General features: G+C 42.1%; 1 protein-coding gene across 4 annotated transcripts in view; it reads left to right on the forward strand.

Moving 5' to 3' along the window:
- The window catches only part of LOC124361727 (ubiquitin carboxyl-terminal hydrolase 48-like), a 213,769-nt gene that overhangs the window by 89,153 nt on the left and 104,274 nt on the right, over window positions 1–20,342 (forward strand). For 3 of the 4 annotated variants that reach the window (XM_046815669.1, XM_046815668.1, XM_046815670.1), the window contains one exon: window positions 11,282–11,404. In XM_046815669.1, the coding sequence (XP_046671625.1) occupies window positions 11,282–11,404 (123 nt within the window). Of the gene's footprint in view, window positions 1–10,505; window positions 10,600–11,281; window positions 11,405–20,342 lie in introns of those variants that run through there. The other variant, XM_046815672.1, reaches the window with a different exon arrangement.

Genomic DNA, 20,342 nt, shown 5'->3' on the forward strand with positions numbered 1-20,342 from the left:
ACTGAAAGTTTGTTTTGACCTACGACCGACGGTTCGGCCGCTATCGAGCCCGGGAGGTAAATGTTTAAGTGTAAATTTAATAAATTTTCCACATAATTGCGTTTTGCCGCCAAACCAATAGAGACAGAGCAAATATCCACTGGACCTTTTTTGTAGATCACTTCATTCCGGACTGACGATTTTTTCTCAGATCCGAGCTATCTCTAACGGGACTTCAAAGAGTGAATACCTGCAAGAGTGAAAAATGCGATAGTTTGCGAATTTTTTTGAGAGGTTTAAAAGTAAAATTTCTGGTTTTCAGACTGTTTCGGTGGTTGGAGGCAAAAGCTACGTGCTTGCAAAATTTCGTGTTTGTAGCACTTGTAGAAGTGGGTTAGAACTGTGTATACCCTATCAGTGAGTTACAAATACGGCTGTATATACAGTATCAAGTTAGGAGTACGTTACACCACGAGGTGACGCGTAACAGGCTTCGCTGAGGTTCAGGTTGCTTGTCAAATATATAGCTCTTGTTACTCTTGAGATGACCTACGGACAATCACACACAAAACAGAGTTTAACAATCCCCCATCGTAGAACTCATTCTTGTCCAAGTAGAACACGATGTTAGACAAAACGCAACGTGCATTTGTGCTTGGACACGGAGGTCAGATTTATCGATACGCGTGCTGTTTATACGTGCGTTGAACTCAGATTAAATAAAAAACTACACAAGTGATATTTGATTACGACTTTTGTGCGCTTAGATATAACAGCACTCTGTAGGTAACCGCTACTGTTAGTGTAACAGCACTCAGTAGGTGACCGCTACTGTTAGTGTAACAGCACTCAGTAGGTAACCGCTACTGTTAGTGTAACAGCACTCAGTAGGTGACCGCTACTGTTAGTGTAACAGCACTCAGTAGGTAACCGCTACTGTTAGTGTAACAGCACTCAGTAGGTAACCGCTACTGTTAGTGTAACAGCACTCAGTAGGTAACCGCTACTGTTAGTGTAACAGCACTCAGTAGGTGACCGCTACTGTTAGTGTAACAGCACTCAGTAGGTAACCGCTACTGTTAGTGTAACAGCACTGTGTAGGTGACCGCTACTGTTAGTGTAACAGCACTCAGTAGGTAACCGCTACTGTTAGTGTAACAGCACTCAGTAGGTGACCGCTACTGTTAGTGTAACAGCACTCTGTAGGTAACCGCTACTGTTAGTGTAACAGCACTCAGTAGGTAACCGCTACTGTTAGTGTAACAGCACTCAGTAGGTAACCGCTACTGTTAGTGTAACAGCACTCAGTAGGTGACCGCTACTGTTAGTGTAACAGCACTCAGTAGGTGACCGCTACTGTTAGTGTAACAGCACTCAGTAGGTGACCGCTACTGTTAGTGTAACAGCACTCAGTAGGTGACCGCTACTGTTAGTGTAACAGCACTGTGTAGGTGACCGCTACTGTTAGTGTAACAGCACTGTGTAGGTGACCGCTACTGTTAGTGTAACAGCACTCAGTAGGTGACCGCTACTGTTAGTGTAACAGCACTCAGTAGGTGACCGCTACTGTTAGTGTAACAGCACTGTGTAGGTGACCGCTACTGTTAGTGTAACAGCACTCAGTAGGTGACCGCTACTGTTAGTGTAACAGCACTCAGTAGGTGACCGCTACTGTTAGTGTAACAGCACTCAGTAGGTGACCGCTACTGTTAGTGTAACAGCACTCAGTAGGTGACCGCTACTGTTAGTGTAACAGCACTCAGTAGGTGACCGCTACTGTTAGTGTAACAGCACTCAGTAGGTGACCGCTACTGTTAGTGTAACAGCACTGTGTAGGTGACCGCTACTGTTAGTGTAACAGCACTCAGTAGGTGACCGCTACTGTTAGTGTAACAGCACTGTGTAGGTGACCGCTACTGTTAGTGTAACAGCACTGTGTAGGTGACCGCTACTGTTAGTGTAACAGCACTCAGTAGGTGACCGCTACTGTTAGTGTAACAGCACTCAGTAGGTGACCGCTACTGCTAGTGTAACAGCACTGTGTAGGTGACCGCTACTGCTAGTGTAACAGCACTGTGTAGGTGACCGCTACTGTTAGTGTAACAGCACTGTGTAGGTGACCGCTACTGTTAGTGTAACAGCACTCAGTAGGTGACCGCTACTGCTAGTGTAACAGCACTGTGTAGGTGACCGCTACTGTTAGTGTAACAGCACTCAGTAGGTGACCGCTACTGTTAGTGTAACAGCACTGTGTAGGTGACCGCTACTGTTAGTGTAACAGCACTGTGTAGGTGACCGCTACTGTTAGTGTAACAGCACTGTGTAGGTGACCGCTACTGTTAGTGTAACAGCACTGTGTAGGTGACCGCTACTGTTAGTGTAACAGCACTCAGTAGGTGACCGCTACTGTTAGTGTAACAGCACTCAGTAGGTGACCGCTACTGTTAGTGTAACAGCACTGTGTAGGTGACCGCTACTGTTAGTGTAACAGCACTCAGTAGGTGACCGCTACTGTTAGTGTAACAGCACTGTGTAGGTGACCGCTACTGTTAGTGTAACAGCACTGTGTAGGTGACCGCTACTGTTAGTGTAACAGCACTGTGTAGGTGACCGCTACTGTTAGTGTAACAGCACTGTGTAGGTGACCGCTACTGTTAGTGTAACAGCACTGTGTAGGTGACCGCTACTGTTAGTGTAACAGCACTGTGTAGGTGACCGCTACTGTTAGTGTAACAGCACTGTGTAGGTGACCGCTACTGTTAGTGTAACAGCACTGTGTAGGTGACCGCTACTGTTAGTGTAACAGCACTGTGTAGGTGACCGCTACTGTTAGTGTAACAGCACTGTGTAGGTGACCGCTACTGTTAGTGTAACAGCACTGTGTAGGTGACCGCTACTGTTAGTGTAACAGCACTGTGTAGGTGACCGCTACTGTTAGTGTAACAGCACTGTGTAGGTGACCGCTACTGTTAGTGTAACAGCACTGTGTAGGTGACCGCTACTGTTAGTGTAACAGCACTGTGTAGGTGACCGCTACTGTTAGTGTAACAGCACTGTGTAGGTGACCGCTACTGTTAGTGTAACAGCACTGTGTAGGTGACCGCTACTGTTAGTGTAACAGCACTGTGTAGGTGACCGCTACTGTTAGTGTAACAGCACTGTGTAGGTGACCGCTACTGTTAGTGTAACAGCACTGTGTAGGTGACCGCTACTGTTAGTGTAACAGCACTGTGTAGGTGACCGCTACTGTTAGTGTAACAGCACTGTGTAGGTGACCGCTACTGTTAGTGTAACAGCACTCAGTAGGTGACCGCTACTGTTAGTGTAACAGCACTGTGTAGGTGACCGCTACTGTTAGTGTAACAGCACTGTGTAGGTGACCGCTACTGTTAGTGTAACAGCACTGTGTAGGTGACCGCTACTGTTAGTGTAACAGCACTGTGTAGGTGACCGCTACTGTTAGTGTAACAGCACTGTGTAGGTGACCGCTACTGTTAGTGTAACAGCACTGTGTAGGTGACCGCTACTGTTAGTGTAACAGCACTGTGTAGGTGACCGCTACTGTTAGTGTAACAGCACTGTGTAGGTGACCGCTACTGTTAGTGTAACAGCACTGTGTAGGTGACCGCTACTGTTAGTGTAACAGCACTGTGTAGGTGACCGCTACTGTTAGTGTAACAGCACTGTGTAGGTGACCGCTACTGTTAGTGTAACAGCACTGTGTAGGTGACCGCTACTGTTAGTGTAACAGCACTGTGTAGGTGACCGCTACTGTTAGTGTAACAGCACTGTGTAGGTGACCGCTACTGTTAGTGTAACAGCACTGTGTAGGTGACCGCTACTGTTAGTGTAACAGCACTGTGTAGGTGACCGCTACTGTTAGTGTAACAGCACTGTGTAGGTGACCGCTACTGTTAGTGTAACAGCACTGTGTAGGTGACCGCTACTGTTAGTGTAACAGCACTGTGTAGGTGACCGCTACTGTTAGTGTAACAGCACTGTGTAGGTGACCGCTACTGTTAGTGTAACAGCACTGTGTAGGTGACCGCTACTGTTAGTGTAACAGCACTCAGTAGGTGACCGCTACTGTTAGTGTAACAGCACTCAGTAGGTGACCGCTACTGTTAGTGTAACATCACAGTGTAGGTGACCGCTACTGCTAGTGTAACAACACTGTGTAGGTGACCGCCACTGTTCGTGTTACAGCACAGTGTAGGTGACCGCTACTGTTAGTGTAACAGCATTGTGTAGGTGAACGCCACTGGTCGTGTTACAGCACAGTGTAGGTGACCGCTACTGTTAGTGTAACAGCACTGTGTAGGTGACCGCTACTGTTAGTGTAACAGCACTGTGTAGGTGACCGCTAATGTTCGTGTTACAGCACAGTGTAGGTGACCGCTACTGTTAGTGTAACAGCACTGTGTAGGTAGACAGTAGACAGTAGACAGTAGACAAATGCTTTATTTCAAGAAAGTTCACAATACTTTTAAACATTCCAAGAGCTCACAGAGCTCGTGCGGAAATACTATTAACATACGAAACAAAATTAATTACAGCATACTTTATTAGTTGTCAGCCAGTCTTGTAACAATTATTAGTTCATCATTATATCAACACTATTAACTTCAAGTAACAACATGCATTTTCTATATTTCACAGAACACGCATCTGAACAGTAAATTCCGTGCCAAATTATTTAACTACCAATTTTCACAAAAAATATCAACAATAAATAAATAAACTACTATTAAAAATCAAAAATAAATTTTTTAAAGCTACATCTAACAAAAACATCTGCAATAAATAAACAAATACAAACCAACAATAATATACAGAAAACAACTAACAGATCAACAACAATATACAATAAATTCTAACAGAAATATCAACAATAAACCATATATAATTAACAATTCAATAAATATATTTTTAATACGAACAAAGTTTTAAAACGATTTACTAATTATGATATTTTGTCAATACACAAAATATATAAGCTATGCTTCTGAGATGCAGACTAATACCATTACTATATATTAATTTCGTTTTTTGAGAATTGCGCTCTTAACTTTCATTTTAAAACGAGGTTTCCCCTCATTTAAAATGTCGTTACCAAAGTGTACAATAATCTTATTGAAATTTTCTTTTCCAACAAAACAAAACTGTCTTCTACAAAATTCTTTTCTGAAATTCGGCGTTGAAAAACCACTGACATTCGTAGGTGAACGCCACTGTTCGTGTTACAGCACAGTGTAGGTGACCTCTACTGTTCGTGTAACAGCACTGTGTAGGTGAACGCCACTGTTCGTGTTACAGCACAGTGTAGGTGACCGCTACTGTTAGTGTAACAGCACTGTGTAGGTGAACGCCACTGTTCGTGTTACAGCACAGTGTAGGTGACCGCTACTGTTAGTGTAACAGCACTGTGTAGGTGACCGCTACTGTTCGTGTTACAGCACAGTGTAGGTGACCGCTACTGTTAGTGTAACAGCACTGTGTAGGTGAACGCCACTGTTCGTGTTACAGCACAGTGTAGGTGACCGCTACTGTTAGTGTAATAGCGCTGTGTAGGTGACTGCTACTGTTCGTGTTACAGCACAGTGTAGGTGACCGCTACTGTTAGTGTTATAGCGCTGTGTAGGTGACCGCTACTGTTCGTGTTACAGCACAGTGTAGGTGACCGCTACTGTTAGTGTAACAGCACTGTGTAGGTGACTGCCACTGTTCGTGTTACAGCACAGTGTAGGTGACAGCTACTGTTGGTGTAATAGCGCTGTGTAGGTGACCGCTACTGTTCGTGTTACAGCACAGTGTAGGTGACCGCTACTGTTAGTGTAATAGCACTGTGTAGGTGAACGCCACTGTTAGTGTTACAGCACAGTGTAGGTGACCGTTACTGTTAGTGTAACAGCACTGTGTAGGTGAACGCCACTGTTCGTGTTACAGCACAGTGTAGGTGACCGCTACTGCTAGTGTAACAGCACTGTGTAGGTGAACGCCACTGTTCGTGTTACAGCACAGTGTAGGTGACCGCTACTGTTAGTGTAATAGCGCTGTGTAGGTGACCGCTACTGCTAGTGTAACAGCACTGTGTAGGTGGCTGCTGTTTGTGTGTGTGTGCGCGCGTGCGTGCGTGTGTGTAACAACAGTTTGACGGATCACTTGTGAGAGATAATGATGGGCCGCGGGCACCCTCTCACATAGACGTAATTTTTCAAAGTGACCTACAAGCTTATTTCCTTTAACTTGTCAGATATATTGGCGGTATTGTCTTCCAGTGGAGGAAGGGTTAAATCATCTCACCCTCTTTCCCGTTTCACCGGCAAAACTTTCTCTAAGCTCCCAACGGCGTGTGTTGTGTCGGGGAAGTTTTGGTGTCGCCTTGCAGTCAATCTGTAGTTGTTTTGTTTGGTTTAAAAGGTATTTTTAAATTCAAAATACTTAACAAAAACCTAAAAGCTCTATTGTGAAACAAAATAATATCATTTGGTGCGTAACACGAGCAAAAGTTTACATACAACGCAGTATAATTTATTGTTAAAACTTTTGGTACAAATTTTAATTTACTACAAAATTAAATGGCGAATTTTCCATCATCATAGCAAGTGTATAATACTTGTACATACAATTATTCTGAGCCCATTTAACTGACTGAAAGCTGAACTAAATTTCAACTTAGTGAAGTTTGTAATAGTTACAAATAAACAATTTTGGTCCATTAAAGTTCAATAAAATATTTTCTGACCGTTTGTGGCATTTAAAGCTTTCTTTTTCTCTTGTTTTTGCCATGCACGTGTTTAAGCATATGATTTATAGTTCTATAATATGTTTTTTAATATCTGCATAAACATTGTGTCTTTCAATTGTGTATGTATTATAACGATGTAAGTTCACTTTTGAGACGAAGTAACAAATAAACCGACAAAGCTGAGTATCGGAGACGAAGTAACAAGTAGACCGACAAAGCTGAGTATCGGAGACGAAGTAACAAGTAAACCGACAAAGCTGAGTATCGGAGACGAAGTAACAAGTAAACCGACAAAGCTGAGTATCGGAGACGAAGTAACAAGTAAACCGACAAAGCTGAGTATCGGAGACGAAGTAACAAGTAAACCGACAAAGCTGAGTATCGGAGACGAAGTAACAAGTAAACCGACAAAGCTGAGTATCGGAGACGAAGTAACAAGTAAACCGACAAAGCTGAGTATCGGAGACGAAGTAACAAGTAAACCGACAAAGCTGAGTATCGGAGACGAAGTAACAAGTAGACCGACAAAGCTGAGTATCGGAGACGAAGTAACAAGTAGACCGACAAAGCTGAGTATCGGAGACGAAGTAACAAGTAGACCGACAAAGCTGAGTATCGGAGACGAAGTAACAAGTAGACCGACAAAGCTGAGTATCGGAGACGAAGTAACAAGTAGACCGACAAAGCTGAGTATCGGAGACGAAGTAACAAGTAGACCGACAAAGCTGAGTATCGGAGACGAAGTAACAAGTAAACCGACAAAGCTGAGTATCGGAGACGAAGTAACAAGTAGACCGACAAAGCTGTGTATCGGAGACGAAGTAACAAGTAGACCGACAAAGCTGAGTATCGGAGACGAAGTAACAAGTAGACCGACAAAGCTGAGTATCGGAGACGAAGTAACAAGTAGACCGACAAAGCTGAGTATCGGAGACGAAGTAACAAGTAGACCGACAAAGCTGAGTATCGGAGACGAAGTAACAAGTAGACCGACAAAGCTGAGTATCGGAGACGAAGTAACAAGTAGACCGACAAAGCTGAGTATCGGAGACGAAGTAACAAGTAGACCGACAAAGCTGAGTATCGGAGACGAAGTAACAAGTAGACCGACAAAGCTGAGTATCGGAGACGAAGTAACAAGTAGACCGACAAAGCTGAGTATCGGAGACGAAGTAACAAGTGAACCGACAAAGCTGAGTATCGGAGACGAAGTAACAAGTAAACCGACAAAGCTGAGTATCGGAGACGAAGCAGAATGTGATGACAGTCTTACCGGCCAACCCAACAAAGTAACTTCGTCAATCTCAAGTCTTTCGGTCAGTTGGTTCTCAACATATTGCATACAGATATGAAAGTTTTCCAGCCCTTCGAGTACTAAGCTTTGCTAACGCTCAGACAACTAGGTTATTTCAGTTGGCTTTTATTTATAATAAAAACTATCAAGTACTTTAACAAAAGATCCAATTTTATCACTGAAAAATAGCCGCTGAGTTGTTAGAGGAGAATATACTAGGTTCTTTCGAATATTAAGAAAATGCCTAATAATAAAATGTAAATATTACACTAAGAGATTTCAGTTTTATTTAAACTACAGAGGATGTGAAGTTCATAAAATCCCCTCTAATTAATCAGAAGTTTCCATAACTTTCCCAAGGTTAATCTTACCCCAAGACAAGATTTTCAGTTAGTCAATACCCAGATATTTATAGAACGTTGGGTATTTACCCACGTATTTGCCATGGGAATTTCACCTTGTTTTATAAATACCTAGGAATTTTACATCCCTAGCTATTTAGATTACATTTTTTCAAAGAATAAAAATTATTTAATTAATGGAATAAATATGTTACTTTCGTTCGAAATAAAATAAACTCGTTTTCCCGTAAAAACAAAAGTAGTGCTTACTACACAAACGACCGGACGATAACCGAGATCTCTTGAGTTATTCTGCTTCATTCCTTCCTCATCAAAGTTGTCTTTGTTACATTCTTGAAAGAAAATGATGGCGTTGACTGTATGCTCTGTTGCAGGACGGCGACACGGATGGACCTCGCGACTGTAGCGGAGCCTCCCTCTACACTCAAGGTGGACACCTTGCTGTGTGATTGACTGTATGCTCTGTTGCAGGACGGCGACACGGAAGGACCTCGCGACTGTAGAGGAGCCTCCCTCTACACTCAAGGTGGACACCTCGCTGTGTGTTTGACTGTATGCTCTGTTGCAGGACGGCGACACGGAAGGACCTCGCGACTGTAGAGGAGCCTCCCTCTACACTCAAGGTGGACAACTCGCTGTGTGTTTGACTGTATGCTCTGTTGCAGGACGGCGACACGGAAGGACCTCGCGACTGTAGAGGAGCCTCCCTCTACACTCAAGGTGGACACCTTGCTGTGTGTTTGACTGTATGCTCTGTTGCAGGACGGCGACACTGAAGGACCTCGCGACTGTAGAGGAGCCTCCCTCTACACTCAAGGTGGACACCTTGCTGTGTGTTTGACTGTATGCTCTGTTGCATGACGGCGACACGGAAGGACCTCGCGACTGTAGCGAAGCCTCCCTCTACACTCAAGGTGGACACCTCGCTGTGTGTTTGACTGTATGCTCTGTTGCATGACGGCGACACGGAAGGACCTCGCGACTGTAGCGAAGCCTCCCTCTACACTCAAAGTGGACACCTTGCTGTGTGTTTGACTGTATGCTCTGTTACAGGACGGTGACAAGGAAGTACCTCGCGACTGTAGCGGAGCCTCCCTCTACACTCAAAGTGGACACCTTGCTGTGTGTTTGACTGTATGCTCTGTTGCAGGACGGCGACACGGATGGACCTCGCGACTGTAGCGGAGCCTCCCTCTACATTCAAGGTGGACACCTTGCTGTGTGTTTGACTGTATGCTCTGTTGCAGGACGGCGACACTGAAGGACCTCGCGACTGTAGAGGAGCCTCCCTCTACACTCAAGGTGGACACCTCGCTGTGTGTTTGACTGTATGCTCTGTTGCATGACGGCGACACGGAAGGACCTCGCGACTGTAGCGAAGCCTCCCTCTACACTCAAGGTGGACACCTCGCTGTGTGTTTGACTGTATGCTCTGTTGCATGACGGCGACACGGATGGACCTCGCGACTGTAGCGGAGCCTCCCTCTACACTCAAGGTGGACACCTTGCTGTGTGATTGACTGTATGCTCTGTTGCAGGACGGCGACACGGAAGGACCTCGCGACTGTAGAGGAGCCTCCCTCTACACTCAAGGTGGACACCTCGCTGTGTGTTTGACTGTATGCTCTGTTGCAGGACGGCGACACGGAAGGACCTCGCGACTGTAGAGGAGCCTCCCTCTACACTCAAGGTGGACAACTCGCTGTGTGTTTGACTGTATGCTCTGTTGCAGGACGGCGACACGGAAGGACCTCGCGACTGTAGAGGAGCCTCCCTCTACACTCAAGGTGGACACCTCGCTGTGTGTTTGACTGTATGCTCTGTTGCAGGACGGCGACACGGAAGGACCTCGCGACTGTAGAGGAGCCTCCCTCTACACTCAAGGTGGACAACTCGCTGTGTGTGTTTGACTGTATGCTCTGTTGCAGGACGGCGACACGGAAGGACCTCGCGACTGTAGAGGAGCCTCCCTCTACACTCAAAGTGGACACCTTGCTGTGTGTTTGACTTTATACTCTGTTACAGGACGGCGACACGGAAGGACCCCGCGACTGTAGCGGAGCCTCCCTCTACACTTAAGGTGGACACCTTGCTGTGTGTTTGACTGTATGCTCTGTTACAGGACGGCGACACGGAAGGACCCCGCGACTGTAGCGGAGCCTCCCTCTACACTCAAGGTGGACACCTTGCTGTGTGTTTGACTGTATGCTCTGTTACAGGACGGCGACACGGAAGGACCTCGCGACTGTAGCGGAGCCTCCCTCTACACTCAAGGTGGACACCTTGCTGTGTGTTTGACTTTATACTCTGTTACAGGACGGCGACACGGAAGGACCTCGCGACTGTAGCGGAGCCTCCCTCTACACTCAAGGTGGACACCTTGCTGTGTGTTTGACTTTATACTCTGTTACAGGACGGCGACACGGAAGGACCTCGCGACTGTAGCGGTGCCTCCCTCTACACTCAAGGTGGACACCTTGCTGTGTGTTTGACTTTATACTCTGTTACAGGACGGCGACACGGAAGGACCTCGCGACTGTAGCGTAGCCTCCCTCTACACTCAAGGTGGACACCTCGCTGTGTGTTTGACTGTATGCTCTGTTGCAGGACGGCGACACGGAAGGACCTCGCGACTGTAGCGGAGCCTCCCTCTACACTCAAGGTGGACACCTTGCTGTGTGTTTGACTGTATGCTCTGTTACAGGACGGCGACACGGAAGGACCCCGCGACTGTAGCGGAGCCTCCCTCTACACTCAAGGTGGACACCTTGCTGTGTGTTTGACTGTATGCTCTGTTACAGGACGGCGACACGGATGGACCCCGCGACTGTAGCGGAGCCTCCCTCTACACTCAAGGTGGACACCTTGCTGTGTGTTTGACTGTATGCTCTGTTACAGGACGGCGACACGGAAGGACCCCGCGACTGTAGCGGAGCCTCCCTCTACACTCAAGGTGGACACCTTGCTGTGTGTACATGGGCTACTGCACTACAGCCCCGAGTACGAGGAGGATCAGGCTCGGTAAGTCCGAATGTGAATGTTCAATGTGGTTTCGGAGACTTTTGTGTAGTTTGAAAACGTTGTGAGCCCCGCACATATTGCGGGATGGGAAGAACGTTGGAAGAGCAGAAAACCATCGGCTGTAATTCAGAGAAGTTTGTTACTAAAACGCGATTTTCTTGGGATTGGTGAAAACAAACTTTAAATTTTGAGTACTTCTTTTATAAAATAGTGGGTTTCTAATAATTACAAGATTTTGAAGGGAAAACGGGTTCAAAATATGGTGTCATCCTTTCAAGTTGCTGTTTCTCGAAAAAATATATTTTTAATTTACTTACCTTTAGTATTAGTGCACACACAGATGTTTAACTTTAAAGAAATATCCATACAAACATTACGAATTTCATTACGACGGTGCTTAAGACATGTTTTATTAGTATTCCTTAATACCACAACAACAAGAAAAAGAACCGCAAGGGAAATTGATATCATAAACTGGGCCGAAGTTCATTACATGCATGTTGTTCTTATTACTTGTGCTAGAACCTGCTTTATGTGGCACTGTATAATTCAACGCTCGAATTATACAAGATATCCAGTCATGCAGACTTCAATATTTTTACTGTAATACATATCAAGGGACTGGAAAAAGCATTCTTAACATCCAAATATTCGAATTAGTGTTTTTAGTCATAAACGTCATTATTAATATGTATAGTATATAACATGCATTCTGGTTTATAAAAACCCTTTAAGACATTACCTGTTTGGAGGTATTTACATTTCATTACAATTAAATGAAGGCCAAACAAAGTGTATTAAAATAATAAAAATAGTAAACCTAACTAAAAGCCACAAGAAAACCTAAAACTTCCTAAAACCAAATTACTTTAAACAAAAAGTATTTTCATGTGTACATGCAGGGCCGGCTCTATGGTTTTCGCGTCCTAGGGGACAACATTTCACCCTCATCAAAGTACGATCTCATTAATACACCGCTCTGCCGGGTATGGAACTTATGTGTATATGCAGGGCCGGCTCTAGGATTTTCGCGTCCTAGGGGAAAACATTTTACCCTCATTAAAGTACATTCTCATTAATACACCGCTCTGCCGGGTATGGAACGTGGGAAAAACGTTAGTGTTGTTATAACAAATAATTTGATTTTATTATCATTCATAATTTAACACCATGTTCACAGATGCAAATTAGAAAATCTTTCCTCTAGAATACATTGTGTCAATTTGGGTCTTTCTATCCCATATCACAGTCACAATTAATTCATATTAAACGTTGAACGCTACAAATATTAAACCTTTTTTGTTCCCATAGGACAAGAAGCTTAGAAATTGCACCTGGTCCTAAAAGGAACTTTGCGTTTCTTCCGGAGTGACAGGATATTTTGGATGGTTAAGGTTGGGAGTAGGGGCCGCCTCCTGTCGAGATCCATGAGGAAGAATTTAGAGAGATTTTTATTTTAAATAATACATTTTAGAAATCTTATTAAGCTAGTAAGTACCACACTATAGTGCTACACTTTTATTTGGTTTATGTTTATGTTAAATCTTAAAGTATGTAACCCTCAATTGTACGCTCCTTTCACCATTTTAAACTCTATGTGGCCATGTAGGCTTTTTTACATGCCCGCCCTGTTTGCATATGTCATGGTCTTGTTATATATCCAAACCTGTACGGTATATAACGTTGGAAAACATTAATATTTGGACTATTGTTACTCGGGTTTTGAGACTAGATTTAGGCAATCATTTCACTGCCACTGAATTCCGCAGCAGGTTGGTTGATAATACTTCACCGCTATTTGATAGTTTTTAGTTCACTAAAACTGTAACCCTAACTATTTATCATTTTACTTTAGACTAGATTCAGGCAATCATTTCACTGCCACTGAATTCCGCAGCAGGTTGGTTGATAATACTTCACCGCTATTTGATAGTTTTTAGTTCACTAAAACTGTAACCCTAACTATTTATCATTTTACTTTAGACTAGATTCAGGCAATCATTTCACTGCCACTGTGTTCCGCAGCAGGTTGGTTGATAATACTTCACCGCTATTTGATAGTTTTTAGTTCACTAAAACTGTAACCCTAACTATTTATCATTTTACTTTAGACTAGATTCAGGCAATCATTTCACTGCCACTGTGTTCCGCAGCAGGTTGGTTGATAATACTTCACCGCTATTTGATAGTTTTTAGTTCACTAAAACTGTAACCCTAACTATTTATCATTTTACTTTAGACTAGATTCAGGCAATCATTTCACTGCCACTGTGTTCCGCAGCAGGTTGGTTGATAATACTTCACCGCTATTTGATAGTTTTTAGTTCACTAAAACTGTAACCCTAACTATTTATCATTTTACTTTAGACTAGATTCAGGCAATCATTTCACTGCCACTGTGTTCCGCAGCAGGTTGGTTGATAATACTTCACCGCTATTTGATAGTTTTTAGTTCACTAAAACTGTAACCCTAACTATTTATCATTTTACTTTAGACTAGATTCAGGCAATCATTTCACTGCCACTGTGTTCCGCAGCAGGTTGGTTGATAATACTTCACCGCTATTTGATAGTTTTTAGTTCACTAAAACTGTAACCCTAACTATTTATCATTTTACTTTAGACTAGATTCAGGCAATCATTTCACTGCCACTGTGTTCCGCAGCAGGTTGGTTGATAATACTTCACCGCTATTTGATAGTTTTTAGTTCACTAAAACTGTAACCCTAACTATTTATCATTTTACTTTAGACTAGATTCAGGCAATCATTTCACTGCCACTGTGTTCCGCAGCAGGTTGGTTGATAATACTTCACCGCTATTTGATAGTTTTTAGTTCACTAAAACTGTAACCCTAACTATTTATCATTTTACTTTAGACTAGATTCAGGCAATCATTTCACTGCCACTGTGTTCCGCAGCAGGTTGGTTGATAATACTTCACCGCTATTTGATAGTTTTTAGTTCACTAAAACTGTAACCCTAACTATTTATCATTTTACTTTAGACTAGATTCAGGCAATCATTTCACTGCCACTGTGTTCCGCAGCAGGTTGGTTGATAATACTTCACCGCTATTTTGATAGTTTTTAGTTCACTAAAACTGTAACCCTAACTATTTATCATTTTACTTTAGACTAGATTCAGCCAATCATTTCACTGCCACTGTGTTCCGCAGCAGGTTGGTTGATAATACTTCACCGCTATTTGATAGTTTTTAGTTCACTAAAACTGTAACCCTAACTATTTATCATTTTACTTTAGACTAGATTCAGGCAATCATTTCACTGCCACTGTGTTCCGCAGCAGGTTGGTTGATAATACTTCACCGCTATTTTGATAGTTTTTAGTTCACTAAAACTGTAACCCTAACTATTTATCATTTTACTTTAGACTAGATTCAGCCAATCATTTCACTGCCACTGTGTTCCGCAGCAGGTTGGTTGATAATACTTCACCGCTATTTGATAGTTTTTAGTTCACTAAAACTGTAACCCTAACTATTTATCATTTTACTTTAGACTAGATTCAGGCAATCATTTCACTGCCACTGTGTTCCGCAGCAGGTTGGTTGATAATACTTCACCGCTATTTTGATAGTTTTTAGTTCACTAAAACTGTAACCCTAACTATTTATCATTTTACTTTAGACTAGATTCAGGCAATCATTTCACTGCCACTGTGTTCCGCAGCAGGTTGGTTGATAATACTTCACCGCTATTTGATAGTTTTTAGTTCACTAAAACTGTAACCCTAACTATTTATCATTTTACTTTAGACTAGATTCAGGCAATCATTTCACTGCCACTGTGTTCCGCAGCAGGTTGGTTGATAATACTTCACCGCTATTTGATAGTTTTTAGTTCACTAAAACTGTAACCCTAACTATTTATCATTTTACTTTAGACTAGATTCAGGCAATCATTTCACTGCCACTGTGTTCCGCAGCAGGTTGGTTGATAATACTTCACCGCTATTTGATAGTTTTTAGTTCACTAAAACTGTAACCCTAACTATTTATCATTTTACTTTAGACTAGATTCAGGCAATCATTTCACTGCCACTGTGTTCCGCAGCAGGTTGGTTGATAATACTTTACCGCTTTTTGATAGTTTTTAGTTCACTAAAACTTTAACCCTAACTATTTATCATTTTACTTTAGACTACATATATTCACTTTGACGATAGCGCGGGTAGGTTTGTTGACTCAGCGGCGCTGGCTGCTGCAGCGGTGAGCAGCCACAATGCTAATTATATTCACGCATCTGATTAAAAGTGATTTAGAGTAGTGCTAATGTCTCGGTGTCGCCATTATGGAAATTCGCGTGTTTTTGAGACAGTTGCGCCCCGCCTCGCCCACAGTTCATTCCCGCTCTTAGCATATTGAACAATTAATAACGAATTAGCGGAGACTATGCTAATGTGGTGAACCCCGTCACCCGCGTCCATGACGTCACGAACAACCTACACAACGTCCTCACGAGGATATCACTTTTACGTCTCTCCACACTACCTGTATTATGTGAGAAAAATTTGCAGACACTCGGAAGTAAATATTGTTGTTTCACAATAACAGTATACATTTATTGGGGGCAAAGAAATTAAAACATTTTACAATTACAACCCTCATTTTTTACTCCATCAACACGAAGGAACCCGAACAACGAAATACAATAATTGGCTGAGCGTTAGCGAAGCCTTTCACTTATTGGGCTGAAAAATTTTATTTGTGTCTGTCTGTCTGTCCGTTCGATATCTCAAGATTGAATTATGGAACAGACTTGAAATATAACATGAAGCGTCGTTTCTATGGTGGGAACATTGAATTCTATGATGGTCCATGTCACTCCATGTGATTTAGCTGACCGTTAGTGTACATTTTTCCATCGGTCTTATGGAAAGCCTTGAAGACAACGAGAAAATTATAGAATAAATAAATTTGTAAACAAGCTGAATACGATCATATGACAGTTTAACGTGTATTATAGCTCATGTAGCTGTAACGTGTATTATAGCTCATGTAGCTGTAACGTGTATTATAGCTCATGTAGCTGTAACGTGTATCATAGCTCATGTAGCTGTAACGTGTATCATAGCTCATGTAGCTGTAACGTGTATCATAGCTCATGTAGCTGTAACGTGTATCATAGCTCATGTAGCTGTAACGTGTATCATAGTTCATGTAGCTGTAACGTGTATCATAGTTCATGTAGCTGTAACGTGTATTATAGCTCATGTAGCTGTAACGTGTATCATAGCTCATGTAGCTGTAACGTGTATTATAGCTCATGTAGCTGTAACGTGTATCATAGCTCATGTAGCTGTAACGTGTATCATAGTTCATGTAGCTGTAACGTGTATCAGTAGCTCATGTAGCTGTAACGTGTATCATAGTTCATGTAGCTGTAACGTGTATCATAGTTCATGTAGCTGTAACGTGTATCATAGCTCATGTAGCTGTAACGTGTATCATAGTTCATGTAGCTGTAACGTGTATCATAGCTCATGTAGCTGTAACGTGTATCATAGCTCATGTAGCTGTAACGTGTATCATAGTTCATGTAGCTGTAACGTGTATTATAGCTCATGTAGCTGTAACGTGTATCATAGCTCATGTAGCTGTAACGTGTATCATAGCTCATGTAGCTGTAACGTGTATCATAGTTCATGTACCTGTAACGTGTATTATAGCTCATGTAGCTGTAACGTGTATCATAGCTCATGTAGCTGTAACGTGTATCATAGCTCATGTAGCTGTAACGTGTATCATAGTTCATGTACCTGTAACGTGTATCATAGTTCATGTAGCTATAACGTGTATTATAGCTCATGTAGCTGTAACGTGTATCATAGTTCATGTAGCTATAACGTGTATCATAGTTCATGTAGCTATAACGTGTATCATAGCTCATGTACCTGTAACGTGTATCATAGTTCATGTAGCTATAACGTGTATCATAGTTCATGTACCTGTAACGTGTATCATAGTTCATGTAGCTATAACGTGTATCATAGTTCATGTAGCTATAACGTGTATCATAGCTCATGTACCTGTAACGTGTATCATAGTTCATGTAGCTATAACGTGTATCATAGTTCATGTAGCTGTAACGTGTATCATAGTTCATGTAGCTATAACGTGTATCATAGTTCATGTAGCTATAACGTGTATCATAGCTCATGTACCTGTAACGTGTATCATAGTTCATGTAGCTGTAACGTGTATCATAGTTCATGTAGCTATAACGTGTATCATAGTTCATGTAGCTATAACGTGTATCATAGTTCATGTAGCTATAACGTGTATCATAGTTCATGTAGCTGTAACGTGTATCATAGTTCATGTAGCTATAACGTGTATCATAGTTCATGTAGCTATAACGTGTATCATAGTTCATGTACCTGTAACGTGTATCATAGTTCATGTAGCTATAACGTGTATCATAGTTCATGTAGCTGTAACGTGTATCATAGTTCATGTAGCTGTAACGTGTATCATAGTTCATGTAGCTGTAACGTGTATCATAGTTCATGTAGCTATAACGTGTATCATAGTTCATGTAGCTGTAACGTGTATCATAGCTCATGTAGCTGTAACGTGTATCATAGCTCATGTAGCTGTAACGTGTATCATAGTTCATGTAGCTGTAACGTGTATCATAGTTCATGTAGCTGTAACGTGTATCATAGCTCATGTAGCTGTAACGTGTATCATAGTTCATGTAGCTGTAACGTGTATCATAGCTCATGTAGCTGTAACGTGTATCATAGCTCATGTAGCTGTAACGTGTATCATAGTTCATGTAGCTGTAACGTGTATCATAGCTCATGTAGCTGTAACGTGTATCATAGTTCATGTAGCTGTAACGTGTATCATAGCTCATGTAGCTGTAACGTGTATCATAGTTCATGTAGCTGTAACGTGTATCATAGCTCATGTAGCTGTAACGTGTATCATAGTTCATGTAGCTGTAACGTGTATCATAGCTCATGTAGCTGTAACGTGTATCATAGTTCATGTAGCTGTAACGTGTATCATAGCTCATGTAGCTGTAACGTGTATCATAGCTCATGTAGCTGTAACGTGTATCATAGTTCATGTAGCTGTAACGTGTATCATAGCTCATGTAGCTGTAACGTGTATCATAGTTCATGTAGCTGTAACGTGTATCATAGCTCATGTAGCTGTAACGTGTATCATAGCTCATGTAGCTGTAACGTGTATCATAGCTCATGTAGCTGTAACGTGTATCATAGCTCATGTAGCTGTAACGTGTATCATAGTTCATGTAGCTGTAACGTGTATCATAGCTCATGTAGCTGTAACGTGTATCATAGCTCATGTAGCTGTAACGTGTATCATAGTTCATGTAGCTGTAACGTGTATCATAGCTCATGTAGCTGTAACGTGTATCATAGCTCATGTAGCTGTAACGTGTATCATAGCTCATGTAGCTGTAACGTGTATCATAGTTCATGTAGCTGTAACGTGTATCATAGCTCATGTAGCTGTAACGTGTATCATAGCTCATGTAGCTGTAACGTGTATCATAGCTCATGTAGCTGTAACGTGTATCATAGTTCATGTAGCTGTAACGTGTATCATAGTTCATGTAGCTGTAACGTGTATCATAGCTCATGTAGCTGTAACGTGTATCATAGTTCATGTAGCTGTAACGTGTATCATAGTTCATGTAGCTGTAACGTGTATCATAGCTCATGTACCTGTAACGTGTATCATAGTTCATGTAGCTGTAACGTGTATCATAGTTCATGTACCTGTAACGTGTATCATAGTTCATGTAGCTGTAACGTGTATCATAGTTCATGTAGCTGTAACGTGTATCATAGCTCATGTAGCTGTAACGTGTATCATAGTTCATGTAGCTGTAACGTGTATCATAGTTCATGTAGCTGTAACGTGTATCATAGCTCATGTAGCTGTAACGTGTATCATAGTTCATGTAGCTGTAACGTGTATCATAGCTCATGTAGCTGTAACGTGTATCATAGCTCATGTAGCTGTAACGTGTATCATAGCTCATGTAGCTGTAACGTGTATCATAGCTCATGTAGCTGTAACGTGTATCATAGTTCATGTAGCTGTAACGTGTATCATAGTTCATGTAGCTGTAACGTGTATCATAGTTCATGTAGCTGTAACGTGTAACGTGTATCATAGTTCATGTAGCTGTAACGTGTATCATAGTTCATGTAGCTGTAACGTGTATCATAGTTCATGTAGCTGTAACGTGTATCATAGCTCATGTAGCTGTAACGTGTATCATAGCTCATGTAGCTGTAACGTGTATCATAGCTCATGTAGCTGTAACGTGTATCATAGTTCATGTAGCTGTAACGTGTATCATAGCTCATGTAGCTGTAACGTGTATCATAGTTCATGTAGCTGTAACGTGTATCATAGCTCATGTAGCTGTAACGTGTATCATAGCTCATGTAGCTGTAACGTGTATCATAGTTCATGTACCTGTAACGTGTACGAGTAGCTCATGTAGCTGTAACGTGTATCATAGCTCATGTAGCTGTAACGTGTATCATAGCTCATGTAGCTGTAACGTGTATCATAGTTCATGTAGCTGTAACGTGTATCATAGCTCATGTAGCTGTAACGTGTATCATAGCTCATGTAGCTGTAACGTGTATCATAGTTCATGTACCTGTAACGTGTATCATAGCTCATGTAGCTGTAACGTGTATCATAGCTCATGTAGCTGTAACGTGTATCATAGCTCATGTAGCTGTAACGTGTATCATAGTTCATGTAGCTGTAACGTGTATCATAGCTCATGTAGCTGTAACGTGTATCATAGTTCATGTAGCTATAAACGTGTATCATAGTAGTTCATGTAGCTATAACGTGTATCATAGCTCATGTATCTGTAACGTGTATCATAGTTCATGTAGCTATAACGTGTAT

Source organism: Homalodisca vitripennis, chromosome 5 (genome assembly GCF_021130785.1).
Source record: "Homalodisca vitripennis isolate AUS2020 chromosome 5, UT_GWSS_2.1, whole genome shotgun sequence".
Classification (NCBI taxonomy): Eukaryota; Metazoa; Arthropoda; class Insecta; order Hemiptera; family Cicadellidae; genus Homalodisca; species Homalodisca vitripennis.